This window comes from Neovison vison, chromosome 9 (assembly GCF_020171115.1).
Source record: "Neovison vison isolate M4711 chromosome 9, ASM_NN_V1, whole genome shotgun sequence".
NCBI classification, from domain to species: Eukaryota; Metazoa; Chordata; class Mammalia; order Carnivora; family Mustelidae; genus Neogale; species Neogale vison.
Genome location: NC_058099.1, coordinates 61,899,655 through 61,915,797, shown reverse-complemented (window position 1 = coordinate 61,915,797; position 16,143 = coordinate 61,899,655). Strand labels below are relative to the sequence as shown.

The 16,143-nt window shown below is 36.7% G+C and overlaps 1 protein-coding gene across 1 annotated transcript in view; it reads left to right on the top strand.

Moving 5' to 3' along the window:
- Positions 1 to 16,143, top strand: part of UHRF2 (ubiquitin like with PHD and ring finger domains 2) — an 84,758-nt gene that overhangs the window by 55,424 nt on the left and 13,191 nt on the right. Inside the window, exons 7-9 of the mRNA XM_044265704.1 lie at positions 10,116 to 10,239; positions 10,547 to 10,654; positions 13,142 to 13,246. Coding sequence (XP_044121639.1) covers positions 10,116 to 10,239; positions 10,547 to 10,654; positions 13,142 to 13,246 — 337 coding nt within the window. The remainder of the gene's footprint in view (positions 1 to 10,115; positions 10,240 to 10,546; positions 10,655 to 13,141; positions 13,247 to 16,143) is intronic.

The following is a 16,143-nucleotide window of genomic DNA, read 5'->3' as shown; positions in this document are numbered from 1 at the left end:
GAGTTCAGTGATTCATCAGTCTTACATAATACCCAGTACTCCTTACATTACATGCCCTCCTTAATGTCCATCACCCAGTTACCCAATCCCCAACCATCTCCCACCCCCAGCAGCACTCATTTTGTTTCCTTTGATTAAGAATCTCTTACAGTTTATCTCCCTCTCTGATTTTATCTTGTTATTTTTTCCTCCCTTCCCCTATATGTTCCTCTGTTTTGTTTCTTAAATTCCACATATGAGTGAAATCATCTGTTAATTGTCTTCTCTGATTAACTTATTTTGCTTAGCATAGTATCCTCCAGTTCTATCCACATTGTTGTAAATGGCAAGATTTCTTTTCTTTTCTCTCTTTTTTTAAATGGCTGAGTAGTATTTAATTGTATATAGATAACACATCTTTATCTATTCATCTGTTGATGGACATCTGGCTCTTTCCTATATTGGCTATTGTGGACATTGCTGTATAAACACTGGGGTGCATGCCCCTTCAGACCACTACTTTGTATCCTTGGGGTAAATTCCTAGTAGTGCAATTGCTGGATCATAGAGTACTTCATTTTTAACTTTAAGGAACCGCCATACTGTTTCCAGAGTGATGTACCAGCTTGCATTTCTACCAACAGTGTAGGTGGGTTCCCTTTTCTCTGCATCCTTGCCAACATTTCTCATTTCCTGACTTGTTAATATTAGCCAGTCTGACTGGTGTGAGGTAATAACTCATTGTGGTTTTGATTTGTGTTTCCCTGATAGAACAGGTGATGTGGAGCATTTTTTCATAGGTGTGTTGGCCATTTGGATGTCTTTGGAGAAATGTCTTTTCCCATCTTCTGCCCATTTCTTGATTGGATTATTTGTTCTTTGGGTATTGAGTTTGATAAGTTCTTTATAGATTTTGGTTACTAGCCTTTTATCTGATAAGACATTTGCAGATATCTTCTCCCATTCTCTTGGTTGTCTTTTGGTTTTGTCGGCTGTTTCTCTTACTGTGCAAAAGCTTTTTATCTTGATGAGGTCCCAGTAGTTCATTTTTGCTTTTGTTTCCCTTGCCTTTGGAGATGTGTCAGTTGTGCAGCTGAGGTCATAGGGGTTGCTGCCTATGTTCTCTAGGATTTGGTTTTTTTTTTTTTTTAAGATTGTAATTTATTTATTTGCCAGAGAAAAAGAGAGAGAGTGAGGACAAGTGGGAAAGTGGCAGGCAGAGGGAGAACTAGGCTACCCGCTGAGCAAGGAGCCTGATGCAGGACTTGATTCCAGAATCGTAGGATCATGATCTGAGCTGAAGGCAGATGCTTAACTGGCTAAGCCATCCAGGCATCCCTCTCCTCTAGGGTTTTGATGGATTCCTGTTTAACATCTGTCTTTCACCCATTTTAAGTCTATTTTTGTGTATGTTGTAAGAAAATGATCAGTTTCATTCTTCTATATGTGGCTGTCCAATTTTCTCAACACCATTTGTTGAAAAGACTGTCTTTTTTTCCATTGGATATTCTTTCCTGCTTCATCAGAGATCAGTTGACCATAGAGTTAGGAGTCTATTTCTGGCTTCTCTGTTCTGTTCCATTGATCTATGTGTCTATTTTTGTGCCCATACCACACTGTCTTGATAATTACAGCTTTGTAATAGAGTTTGAAGTTCAGGATTGTGATGCCTGCTGCTTTTGTTTTCTTTTTCAACATTCCTTTGGCTATTTGGGTTTTTTTCTGCTTCCATACAAATTTTAGTATTATTTGTTCCAGCTCTGTGAAAAATGTTGATGGTATTTTGATAAGGATTGCATTGAATGTATAGATGGCTCTAGGTGGCATAGACATTTTCACGGTTATTTGTTCATCCAGTCCATGAGCATGGAACATTTTTCCATTTCTTTGTATTCCTCAATTTCTTTCATGAGTGTTCTATAGTTTTCTAAGTACCAATCCTTTGCCTCTGGCTAGGTTTATTCCTAGGTATCTTAGGTTTTTGGGTCAGTTGTAAATGGGATTAAACTACTTAATTTCTCCTATGTCATTGTTAGTATATAGAAAGGCAACCGGTTTGTGTGCATCAATTTTTATATCCTGCCACTTTACTGAATTCCTATATGAGTTCTAGCAATTTAGGGGTTGAGTCTTTTGGGTTTTCCCCAGAGTATCATCTACGAAGAGTGGGAGTTTGACTTCTTCTTTGCTGGTTTGGATGCCTTGTATTTCTTTTTGTTGTCTGATTGCTGAGACTACAACTTCTAGTACAATGCTGAATAGCAGTTGTGAAAATGGACATCCCAGTTATGTTCCTGACCTTAGAGGAAAAGCTCTCAGTTTTTCCCTGTTTAGAATGATATTTGCTGTGGGCTTTTAATTTAGATGGCTTTTATGATACTGAGGTATAAACTACACTGTGGAGTGTTTTCATCAAGAAAGGATGCTGTACTTTGTCAAATGCTTTTTCTGCATCTGTTGAGAGGATCATATGGTTCTTGTCCTTTCTTATATTAATGTGATGTCTCACATTGATTGATTTGCAGATATTGAATCAACCTAGCAGCCCAAGAATAAATCCACCTTGGTTGTGGAGAATAATCCTTTTAATGTTCTGTTGGAATCCTATTGGCTAATATCTTGGTGAGAATTTCTCCTTCCATGTTCATCAGGGATATTAGTCTGTAATTCTTTTCGGTGGGATCTTTGGTTTTGGGATAAACATAATGCTGACCTCATATAAAGAGTTTGGATGTCTTCTTTCCATTTCTATTTTTTGGAATAATTTCAAAAGAATTAGAATTCCCCTGGGGAACCATCTGGCCCTGGGCTCTTGTTTGTTGGGAGATTTTTGATAACTGCTTCAATTTCCTTGCTGGCTATGGGTCTGAATGTTTAGGTTTAGTATTCTTCCTGAGTTTTGGTAGTTTATACATTTCTAGGAAAGCATTCATTTCTTCCAGGTTGCCTGACTTATTGGCATACAGTTGCTCCTAATAGGTTTTTATAATTGTATTTCTGCAGTGTTGGTTGTGATATCTCCTCTTTCATTCATGATTTTATTTATTTCAGTCCTTTTTCTTTTCTTTTTGATAAGTCTGGCCAGGGACTCCCAGTTATTTTAGATGTGCCTCTAATAGTACTTAATGATTATTAAATGCTTAATATATGCAGACACCGATGAACTGCTTTATATGGATTATTGTATTTAATCCTTTGAGGTTAATAAGTAGAACCAGGCACTAGGGTTAAATATACTGCATCTAATATATACTAAATAACCTATACTACATCTATCAAATAGTCTTAGCTACAAAACAAAATCATTAGAAAAAAGACTGGGAAGAACATACCCAGAATAATAATAAACTTTTTCATGTCATACTAAGAAGTTTTTTCTTCTTAAGCTGTGGAGTGTTGCTGATGTGCAGGGTTAAGTTAAGGAATATCACACTCAGAAATACAGTCATACTTCAGATATAGTACAGGTTCCAGACCATTACATTAAGTAAATACCACAATAAGGCATGTCAAATGAATTTTTTTGCTTCCTAGTGCATGTAAAAGTTATGTTTACACATGATGTCATAGTCTATTAAGTGTGCAGTAACAGTGTTTCTAAAAGAAATACATATGATACTTTTAAAATACTTAAATGCTACCATTACTAGCCATCATCTGAGCTTTCTGCAAGTCTTAATCACTGATTGCAGATCACCCTAACAATATAATAATGAAAAAGTGTGAAATACTGCAGGAGTTACCAAAATGTGACACAGAGACAGAAAGTGAGCAAATGCTGTTGGGAAAATCGCACTAATGGACATGCTCAACACTGTGTTGCCATAGATCTTCAATTTGTAAAAAACACAGTATCTGAAGTGCCATAAAATGAGTGTGCCTGTTAATAACATCACAGTTGGGTAGCTGGTATTATTGTGAAGAATAGATGGTTTTCCATTCCTTTGGCTTCTCCCCACCTGTTGAGAAAGTTGTTATTGTATTACCACAGAAGCTGTAAGAATGGGAGAAGCAAAGGGATCTAACTTCTTCCTTTTACCCCTTTTTCTCCCTCGCATGGTCACAAGCTGTATTTTACCATCTATAAACAGTAATTATATTTCCTCTAAAGTCTCATATATATTGTCTCATATATTTTTCTTCCCTTTTGTTTCAATTGAAATTGAAATTGAAATTGGCGGATAGTTCCTATTTCTCTAAAATGCAAACCCTTCTACCTGTACTCACAGTTCCAAAACCATTTGCCTTTTCAGGATCTTCACTCCTATAGGTAATTCTCACATTGCCAGTACTGGGTCATTTCATTAGTATCCTGGAATCTGTTCAGTCTTCCAAAAGATGCACCCCTTCCCTTGATCTTGTTTCTTTGCTTCCTTTATAGCAAGCTTCTGAAGAACTATCTTCATTGATGATTTCTGTTTTCTCTTGTCTTGTTTGCTTTAGCTCTCCAGTTGGACTTTCCTTCGCACAACTCCACTACATTTATGTTAGGCTTAAAGACACTTTCCATGTTGCAAAAATCCAGTGGTCACTTCTAAGTCCTCTCCTTCCTTGTGTGATACCATATGACCTAATTTTCATTGTACCTCACTTGGCCTTTCCATATCTATCAGATTTAAGAGTTTTCCAAAGCACTGCTCACTTGCTTTTTTTGTCTTCATCCTTGCTTCTTAGATGACCTCATCTGATCATGAGACTTTAAATACTGAGCTCATGGTTCTAAATTTTCAGTATCTTTCTATCTAATCGTCCCTGGGTTATATATTCCTGTATTCATTCAACTGTTTACTTGATGGACATCACAAAATTAGGCCAAATGGAGATCTTGATTTCCATAAACACACCCCCTAAAATCCTGCTCCTTCCCCAGTCTGCAGTAAATGCTGTAATTCATCTACTTGTTCAGGCTGAAAAGCTAAACTTCCTCTTTGCCCTCCTCACATATTCTACATCCAGTAATACATGAGCAGGTCTTGTTAGTCCTCCATAATCTTTCTCTGCTCTCAACCCTTCAGTGCAAACTAATGTCATTTCCCTGAACTGTATAATATAACACCTAGCTGGTCTCCTTGCTTTCACATTGCTTACCAGCTGTCCTTTCTCCCACAGCAGCAGAATGATCTTACTAAGTCCTGAATTGGTTTACTCATCTGTTTAAAATCCCCTAGTGTTGTCCTGTTAGACTTAGATGGGATGAGCTTAGGTTTTATTCTGACATGGCCCTGCCTGCTCTATAACCTCATTGCTTATCGCTGTGCAGTTTATTTTGCTAAACTTCAGATCTACCCACGTTTATGTTTTTCAAAGCATACCACTTCTTCTTATGCTTTAGGACTTGTATACTTAATGCGTTTTTGCCCAGAATGCATTTCCTGGCTAATTCATGGGACTGACCCCTTTGATCTCAGCTGGACTATAACTAGAAAATAACTCTATCGAGAAATCACAACCAACACCAAAGAAATACAAAAATTATAAGAACATATTATGAGCAACTGTACACCAGCAAATTTGACAATCTGGAAGAAATGGATGCATTCCTAAAGACATATAAACTACCGCAACTAAATCAGGAAGAAATAGAAAACCTGAACAGACCCATAACCATTAAGGAGTTTGAAGCAGTCATCAAAAATCTCCCAACAAACAAGAGCCCACGGCCAGACGGCTTCCCAGGGGAATTCCACCAAACATTTAAAGAAGAATTAATTCCTATTCTCCTGAAACTGTTCCAAAAAATAGAAATGGAAGGAAAACTTCCAAACTCATATTATGAGGCCAGCATTACCTTGATCCCCAAACCAGACAAGGATCCCATCAAAAAAGAGAATTACAGGGGCACCTGGGTGGCTCAGTGGGTTAAAGCCTCTGCCTTCCGCTCGGGTCGTGGTCCCGGGGTCCTGGGATCAAGCCCCACGTGGGGCTTTCTGCTCAGCGGGGAGCCTGCTTCCTCCTCTCTCTCTCTGCCTGCCTCTCTGCCTACTTGTGATCTCTGTCAGATAAATAAGTAAAATCTTTTTAAAAAATAAAAGGAAATTAAAAAAAAATAAAAGAATTACAGATCAATATCCTTGATGAACACAGATGCGAAAATTCTCGCCAAAATACTAGCCAGTAGGATCCAACAGTACATTTAAAGGATTATTCACCACGACCAAGTGGGATTTATTCCAGGGCTGCAAGGTTGGTTCAACATCCACAAATCAATCATTGTGATACAATACATTAATAAAGGAAAGAACAAGAACCATATGATACTCTCGGTAGATGCTGAAAAAGCATTTGACAAAGTACAGCATCCTTTCCTGATCAAAATTCTTCAAAGTGTAGGGATAGAGGACACATACCTCAATATCATCAAAGCCATCTATGAAAAACCCACAGCGAATATCATCCTCAATGGAGAAAAACTGAGAGCTTTTCCGCTAAGGTCAGAAACACGGCAGGGATGTCCATTATCACCACTGCTCTTCAACATTATACTAGAAGTCCTAGCCTCAGCAATCAGACAACAAAAAGAAATTAAAGGCATCCAAATCAGCAAAGAAGAAGTCAAACTCTCTCACTCTTTGCAGATGATATGATACTATATGTGGAAAACCCAAAAGACTACAAATCTGCTAGAACTTGTACAGGAATTCAGTAGTGTCAGGATATAAAATCAACGCACAGAAATCCGTTGCATTTCTTTACACCAACAACAAAACAGAAGAAAGAGAAATTAAGAAATCAATCCCATTTACAGTTGCACCCAAAACCGTAAGATACCTAGGAATAAACCTAACCAAAGAGGCAAGGAATCTATACTCGGAAAACTATAACATACTCATGAAAGAAATTGAGGAAGACACAAAGAAATGGAAAAATGTTCCATGCTCATGGATTGGAAGAACAAATACTGTGAAAATGTCTATGCTACCTAAAGCAATCTACACATTTGATGCAATCCCTATGAAAATATCATCCTTTTTTTTTTTTTTTCAAAGATGGAACAAATAATCCTAAAATTTATATGGAACCAGAAAAGACCTCAAATAGCCAGAGGAATATTGAAAAAGAAAACCAAAGTTTGTGGCATCACAATTCCAGACTTCAAGCTCTATTACAAAGCTATCATGTTCAAGACAGTATGGTACTGGCACAAAAACAGACACCTAGATCAATGGAACAGAATAGAGAGCCCAGAAGTAGACCCTCAACTCTATGGTCAACTAATCTTTGACAAAGCAGGAAAGAATGTCCAATGGAAAAAAAGACAGTCTCTTCAACAAATGGTGTTGGGAAAATTGGACAGCCACATGCAGAAAAATGAAACTGGACTATTTCCTTATACCACACATGAAAATAGACTCAAAATGGATGAAGCACGTCAGTGTGAGAAAGGAATCCATCAAAATCCTTGAGGAGAACATAGGCAGCAACCTCTTCGGCTACAGCTGCAGCAACTTTTTCCTAGGAACATCGCCAAAGGCAAGGGAAGCAAGGGCAAAAATGAACTATTGGGACTTCATCAAGATCAAAAGCTTTTGCACAGCAAAGGAAACAGTTAACAAAACCAAAAGACAACTGACAGAATGGGAGAAGATATTTACAAACGACATATCAGAGAAAGGGTTAGTATCCAAAATCTATAAAGAGCTTATCAAACTCAACACCCAAAGAGTAAATAATCCAGTCAAGAAATGGGCAGAGGACATGAACAGACATTTCTGCAAAGAAGACATCCAGATGGCCAACAGACACATGAAAAAGTGTTCCACATCACTCGGCATCAGGGAAATACAAATCAAAACCACAATGAGTTACCACCTCACACCAGTCAGGATGGCTAAAATGAACACGTCAGGAAATGACAGATGCTGGCGAGGATGTGGAGAAAGGGGAACCCTCCTACACTGTTGGTGGGAATGCAGGCTGGTGCAACCACTCTGGAAAACACCATGGAGGTTCCTCAAAAAGTTGAAAATAGAGCTACCCTGTGACCCAGCAATTGCACTACTGGGTATTTACCCTAAAGATACAAACGTAGTGATCCAAAGGGGCACATACACCCGAATGTTTATAGCAGCAAAGTCCACAATAGCTAAACTATGGAAAGAACCTAGATGTCCATCAACAGATGAATAGATAAAGATGATGTGGTATATATACACAATGGAATACTATGCGGCCATCAAAAGAAATGAAATCTTGCCATTTGGGATGACATGGATGGAACTAGAGGGTATTATGCTTAGCGAAATAACTCAGAGAAAGACAACTGTCATGTGATCTCCCTGATATGAGGGAGGGGAGATGCAAGGGGGAGGTTGGGGGTAGGAAAAGAATAAATGAAACAAGATGGGATTGGGAGGGAGACCAAGCATAAGAGACTCTTAATCTCACAAAACAAACTGAGGGTTGCCGGGGGAGGGAGTAGGGAGAGAGTGGTGAGGTTATGGACATTGGGGAGGGATGTGCTATGGTTAGTGCTGTGAAGTGTGTAAATCTGGCGATTCACAGACCTGTACCCCTGGTGCTAATAATACATTATAAGTTAATTTTAAAAAATAACACAAAAAAAGAAAGGAAAAGAACTCTATCTAAAGACACATATCATTTCTAATCACTCTTAACACTCACGTAACCTTGAGGTATTTCCTTTATAGAACTTCCCGACTTCCTGAAATTGTTTTGTTGTATGTAGTAGTTTTCTTTACTCTGTACAAACATTTTGATTATATTTATCCCCAGCACCAAAATAGTGCCTGGTATAACTTTTCTATTTCTCCAAATCATGTTGTTCACATATTTAACCTCTGAAATCATTTTCTCGCTATAAATAGTATCTGCTTTGCCCCTAAGAGCTCTGAAAAAATATAGTTTTAAAGGTTATCACGTTGGGTAAAATCTGGTCTTAGAAGAAATTAATTTTTGGAAGCCTCCTCATTTCCCAATAGAAGGGATTTTACTTGATAGTATTTATTGCTCTCTCGTACATTTTAATTTTTGCCTTGATTTTGCACGTGTATATCACAACCTAACTGATTTTCTCAGAATCAGGGACTAAATTATATTTTTCTTTCCTCTAATAGTAAACAAAATATCTCATAATTGAGCACTCAGAATTAACTGGTGGGCATGGATGATTTTGTGCTCTATAAACTGTATGGAGTAATTATGAAATGAAAAGTATATAGGCACACTTAATATTAACGGGGACAGGGGCCAGTTGATCTTTATTAGGACATCCCTCGAGTTCGCATTCCTTGGTAATAGAGGAACAGCCTCCTCTGATTCTATAGACACATTTATACTTTGCTTTTTAAGAATGATTTAAGGTAGATTATAATGATATGCAAGTTATATAGTAGGTTGACCAACTACAAACAGACTAAAGGACAAAAAGTATAGACAATTAAAACAGAACCTAGGGATAAGGCTAATATAAACAAGCATCCTTGGATCCTGTATATTAGCTGTGTTGGAGTATACATTTTTGACTTTGAGAGTTTTAATAACGAGTTTAGATGGGGATATAACCAATTCAGTTGCATAGTTGAACATTGAGTCTAGGATTATCTATTCTTGCTACTTTTGTTTTAATAATAAGACTTTCAAATGAATAATTCCATTCTCTAGGTTAGTGATAAGATTAGAGTTCATGGCTACCTGGGTGGCTACTTGTTAAGCATCTGCCTTTGGCTTAGGTCATAATCCCAGGATCCTGGGATCAAGTCCCACATCGGATTCCCTGCTCAATGGAGAGTCTGCCCCCCCCATCCTGCTTATGCTCACTCTCTCTCTTTCTCTAGCAAAAATAAGTAAATAAAATCTAAAAAAAAAAAAAAAAAATCAATTCATGGTGCTATTTGAATTGGACAGCTTTGTCTGGCTTTTGAACTGAATTTGAGATTTTATGATATTATAATGCTTTACGTTCTTTAAAGGAGTGATAAATTTTGGTTTTGTTTTTGGGGGGTTTTTTTCCTGCTAGCTTATCCTTGTAAATATTTTCAAAAGTTTAATATTTAAATGCCAGCTGAAGATCTGTAATATACACCAAGTATTACCTCTTAAAATTTGTTCTGACCTAAAAAGGTCATTCTGTTACTGGCTTTAATATGGTATTATCAAAATTCCTTTTTCTTTTAAAGGTACTGTCCTTCCTGTAAAACTGATTCCAGTGAAGTTGTAAAGGCTGGTGAAAGACTCAAGATGAGTAAAAAGAAAGCAAAGATGCCATCAGCTAGTACTGAAAGCCGGAGAGACTGGGGCAGGGTAAAGAAGAAAGTTTCTTTTCTTCCTAGCTATAATATTTATGACTGTAATGCAAGTTACATTTCAATACCAGCAGCAGTGGTGACATAAATTATATTTCCATATCAGAAACATTAACAAATAACTTTATTGTTTAAGTATATAGTTGTTAATTTGCTATAACTGTTAGCTGTATGTTAATGAAATCATATAAATTATATATTGTTAATCATATAGTTAGTTTCTTTTTTATTCTCATTTTTGGGAATTAAAGCCTTTAAGATTTGACATAACCAGTTTCTCAAATAGCTTGTTTGTTGGCTTGTAGGGAATGGCCTGTGTTGGTCGCACTAGAGAATGTACTATTGTTCCTTCTAATCATTATGGACCTATTCCTGGGATTCCTGTTGGATCAACATGGAGATTTAGAGTTCAGGTATGTTTTTTTTTTTTTTTTTTCCCAATTTATTTATTTTCAGAAAAACAGTATTCATTATTTTTTCACCACACCCAGTGCTCCATGCAAGCTGTGCCCTCTATAATACCCACCACCTGGTACCCCAACCTCCCACCCCCCCGCCACTTCAGACCCCTCAGACTGTTTTTCAGAGTATGTTTTAAATTGGCTTTGTTGAAAGGGTAAAGTCGGATATAGTTAAAATTGCAGCAGTGTCAGTTTCTATTGATTATAAGTGGACTAACCTAGGTTTCATCACATGGCATTCAGTTGTTAGAATGTAAGATTCCTATAGGATTGATAGACTCTTCCCCATAGCTTAAGACAGAGAATCATATATCATGGAACTAGGCATCAGCTATGCCTTTTCATCACTTTGTTTTACTCTTCTAATAGTTGACATTATTGTTAAGCCTTTTAAGAGAATTTTTCTTGCTGATAATTTAATATTTGAAATATTATATTTTTTTGTCTTTAAAATAATGTCATTAAAGTCTTAGAAATTTCATTCAGGCGTTTTGTTTGGGGCTTATCCTCCTGAATGAGCATTAAAGTTGTTGATCAGAGGAAGTGCCCAGATAACCCAAGGATAAAATAACTTCTCTTTTCCTCTTGAAGGTTCTATTGTGTTCATCTCTAACTTCCTTTTTAGAATGGTAATTTTATTATTATAGAGAACTTAAAATTTATTCATCTTCATTTCTTGTTTCTCAGAGACAACTACTTTAAAGTTTTAGTTGTTTCTTCTAGATGTATCTTATTTCTAAACAGCATGTTTCTGCTGCTTTTGTCTTCATATTTTAGTTCATTAACTTCTTTCTATAGGAGATGAACATATGGTTTAACACATTCTGTGCCTTCCCTTCCTTGCAATGGTTATATTATAATTTTGGCTAAATCCATGTGCATGTTTTATGACTTCAGATCTTTAAATACAGTAAAAAAAAAAATACTCCAAATAAATACAATATAACATTATAAATACAATGAAAAGTACACTTAAGTTATTTTTAATTGCCTTAATTTTTTCCTTTTTCTTTGCGCCTGTTCCCCCACCACCACCCCTCAGTATACCTGTCACTAACTTATTCCCAAATTCTAAAAGTCCTCTTCATATGATCTCAGATGAGTTTGAGGTTGTTGCCTGAGCAACTACAGGGATGGATTTGCCATTTAGGAAGTGGGGAAGAATCTAATTTATTTTCATCAGGATTGGTCAGGTTGGGAATCAAGTGGTCCTGTCTTCTCGGGTACCTGGTGTTTTCAAGACCTGAACTCAGGTTCTGATGCTTTTATTAGCTTCTTATCACTTCTAATATGTATCTTTCCCTACTCCGCTATTCAGGCTTGCATTTCAGCTTCTTTCTCTATAAGAACAATTACATGAGAGAACAAATGAATTCTAATACTTCTCTCAGGGAGTTTGAAGTCCACAAAGTAACACTGTTCCAGTGAGCCAAAATTGAAGATACATGGGAAGAAGCTTTGAAGTAGTAGAATACCATGAGTAAATTTAACCAATCGGGAAGCATGTTTGGGTAACATTGAGTAGTTTTGGCTCAGACATACATGCTCTATGAAGAAAAAGTTGGAGGAAATAAGAGTTAAAGTGGGGAAAGTAGATAGGAGCCAGATTGAGAGAGGGTAATACATAATACTTGGGGCTTGATATATAATATGACCATTTAATGTATGTTGAATATTAAAAAAAGATTTGTTCTTAAAAGTATTGTTTGTGATGGGTAGAATGGGGTTTGAAGAGAAAAACTAGAAGCAGTGAAAAAAGATGTTTATAGCATTCATGACTCAAACTAAGATTATAGCAATTGAAGTAGAAAAAGATGTATTGAGGGATTTAGGAGATTGATCAGTAGTATTTATGACCAAAATGGGTTTGAAAAATAGAGGAGAAGAATGAGGCTAAAAGTCTCCTACCTGAGGTGCCTGGGCTCCTATTTTGGTTAAGCATCCTACTCTTGATTTTGGCTCAGGTCATGATCTCAGGGTCATGAGATTGAGCCCCTGCTAAGATTCTCTCTCCCTAACCCCCTCCACCCACTTGTACACACCCTCTCTCAAAAAAAAAGAATAAATGACTCTTGCCTTTCTGATGTGGCTAGGGAGCAGCACAGTAATTGAAGAGAAGAAATAAGACAGGAAAGGATCTGGACAACTGATAAAGTCTGTTTTACCCAAGTTGAGCTGTAATGATGAGTAGACATAAAATCGTATTTAATAATTACTTTGAAACTCAGAATTCTAGGTCTGAGCAGTTTTAAGGTTACCAGCTTGTACCTAAGGGATACATAGTTGGGAAGAAATAAAGTTGGTGAGCAAATGGTAGAACTCTGGGTGACATTCAGTTATTAGTTAGAAGCTTTTAAGATTCAATAATACCTGTGAAAGCATTTTTGTAAATATAACTTGACTATTCAAAGGTATTTTGAGACTCTCTTTATTTTATAGGTGAGCGAAGCTGGTGTCCATAGGCCCCATGTTGGTGGAATTCATGGTCGAAGTAATGATGGGGCTTATTCTCTTGTCCTTGCTGGTGGATTTGCTGATGAAGTAGTAAGTCATGATACAACTTTGTTCTTTAGAAGCTGGCTTGATCATTAGAAAAATACAGAAGATTTTTCTAGTGTGTATCAAATCCCTTTTTTTTTTTTAGCAGTTTTTGTGTTGAAATGGTCACTTCTGTACAAATTACAAGTCAGTTGGCAGTCTTCAATCTTCACATGTACAGATTTATATATATAAGTGTTAACTGATTACTGCAATGAAAATACATTCTCTGTAGAGCTCTTTTTTTTAATTAAACTTATTATTTGGGGATGTTGTAGATTGACATGTAGCCTTAGAAATATTGTAGATATCTCTGTGCCCTTTACCCACTTCCCCCTCAGTGGTAACCTCTTACAAAACTATAGTACAGTGTTACAGCCAGGATATTGATACTAATACATTCAGGTCACTGAACATTTTCCTACCACAATATCCCTCATATTGCCCTTTGATAGCCACACCTACTATATCTGCCCTCCCTCAACTCCTCCCTAACAGCTGACAACCACTAGTCTGTTATCCATTTCTATAATTTTGTTGTTTCAAAATGTTTAGAAGTGGAGGGGCACCTACGTGGTTCAGTCAGTTAAGCATCCGGCTCTTAATTTCCACTTGGGTCATGATCTCAGAGTCATGGGATGGAGCCCTCAGTTAGTGGGGCTCTACACTCAACGGGATGTCCACTTGAGCTTCTCAGTTTCTGTCTCCCTCTGCCCCTCCCCTCACATGCTCATGCACTTTCCCTCCCTCTCTCTTTCTCTAAAAATCTTTTTTAAAAAATTTTATAGGTGGAATCATAATAGTCTTTGACCTTTGGGAAAGGCACTTTTTACTCAGCATAATTCTCAAATTGTGGCATGTATTAATAGTTTATTCCTTTTTATTGGTCAGTAGTATTTCATGCTATAGGTATGCCACAGTTTAACCATTCACCCATTGAATAATGTTTGGATTGTTCCAGTTTCTGACTTTTACAAATAACTGCAATAAACATTTGAGTACAGGTTTTTTTTAAATAAATATAAGTCTTCATTTTTCTGTGATAAATGCCTAGAAGTGCATTTTTGGGTTATATGGTAGTTGCATGTTTAGTTTTTTTAAGGAACTGCCAAACTGTTTTCCAGAGTGACTATACCACTTTACATTTCTATTAGCAGTGTGTAAGTGATCCAGTTTCTCTGCATTCTTGCCAGCATGCAGTGTTGTTGCTTTGTTTTACTTTAGCCATTCTGATAGGTATCTCCCTAATGGCCGATGATGATATATCTTCAGGTCATTTGCCCATTTTCTAACTGAGTCATAGGTGGGGTTTTTTGCTGTTGATTGAGTATGTAGTTTGCAGGTATTTTCTCCCAGTCTGTTTCTTTGGTTTGTTTTCGCTATGTATGTTTTCAGACAAAGGTAGAAAAGCTCGCCATTTTTCTAACAGGCAGATTTAGCAGTACATTTATACTAGTATGGCAAAGGAAGCTGAAGATGGAAATATGCAGGGTAATTATTTGACTGCTCATTTTAACATGCCTATTTTTAAGCTGTATTTTTCAGAAATACAAAGGATGTTGTATAGTTTACTATAGATGGCACTTAAGTTTTTTTTTTTTTTTTTTAAGGCTCTGTAAGAAAACAAGCCAGCTAAAAGTAGAATCTTTAACATTTTTTTAGCATCTATCCCTTTGTGTTTGATCTGGACTCTGACATTTGTGTGTGAGACCTTGGACTAATTATTTTACTTCAGCAAATCTCAGTTTCCCCATGAGTAAAATAGAAAAAAATAGTACCACCATTTTATATCAAAATTATTGATTTTTTAAAAAGATTTTGTTTATTTATTTGACAGACAGAGATCACAAGTAGGCAAAGAGGCAGGCAGAGGGGAAAGGAAGCAGGCTCCTTGCTGAGCAGAGAGCCTGATGCACAGCTCGATCCCAGGACCCTGGGACCATGACTTAAGCCAAAGGCAGAGGCTTTTTAACCCACTGAGCCACCCAGGCACCCCCAAATTATTGATTTTAAATGAGGTCACTTATGTAGTCTTAGTATATAACAAGGATTATTAACATATAACATACTGTATTATCTATAGCAGAGTTCATCTTAAATATAAAAAACATAAACATGTAGAGGTGAAAACAAGTACCAAGTTCTATTGGGATGGTTATTCTTACTTCCTCTTTTCTTCTTCTTTTAAATATAGTTGCCAGTCAAACATTAAACATTTGTATAGAAAAGAACAGATGAGCTATTAATTATGTGTCTTAAGCAATTAACGCTTAGTCTGTTAAATAATGTAAGGAATAATTCATTTTGGAGCTAAAACACATAGGCTTAGATCAACAGCTAAGATATATTTGGAGATGTTAATATATTTTATAAACCTTTTTAATCTTTTGATCTCTTATTGCAGGCAGGTCGTATCTACAGAATTGGTGAAAGAAACCTGAATAAACTTTTCTCATTTGAGAAAAAAATTTGTTTTGAAACCTTGAAGTATAACATTCATGGAGTGCATAATCTTTGTTATGTCCAGATGAATGGACATGAAACTACTGAATACCTATTGATAAACTAGTTAATATTTTAGTCTAGTAACTTGAGAATCAAATGCTAGTTTTTCATGCCCTCTGTTAGGGTAACCCCACTTGAGGAATAAGAACTCAGAAAGATTATGCTCAGTGACCAGGAACAGATTTTGGAACCAAACTGTGTTTGTGTCTGGTGCCATCTCTTACTAGTTAAGTGACCTTAGGCAAGTTAATGAACCTCTGCCTCATCTATAAAGTAAGGCTTTAAAAAAATACTTCCTAGGGTTCATGTGAGCATTAGAAGAATCACGTGTAAAATGCTTAGTTTAACTTTCTTTCTCTCTCTCTCTCTCTCTCTCTCTCTCGTCTATAAAGTGAGGC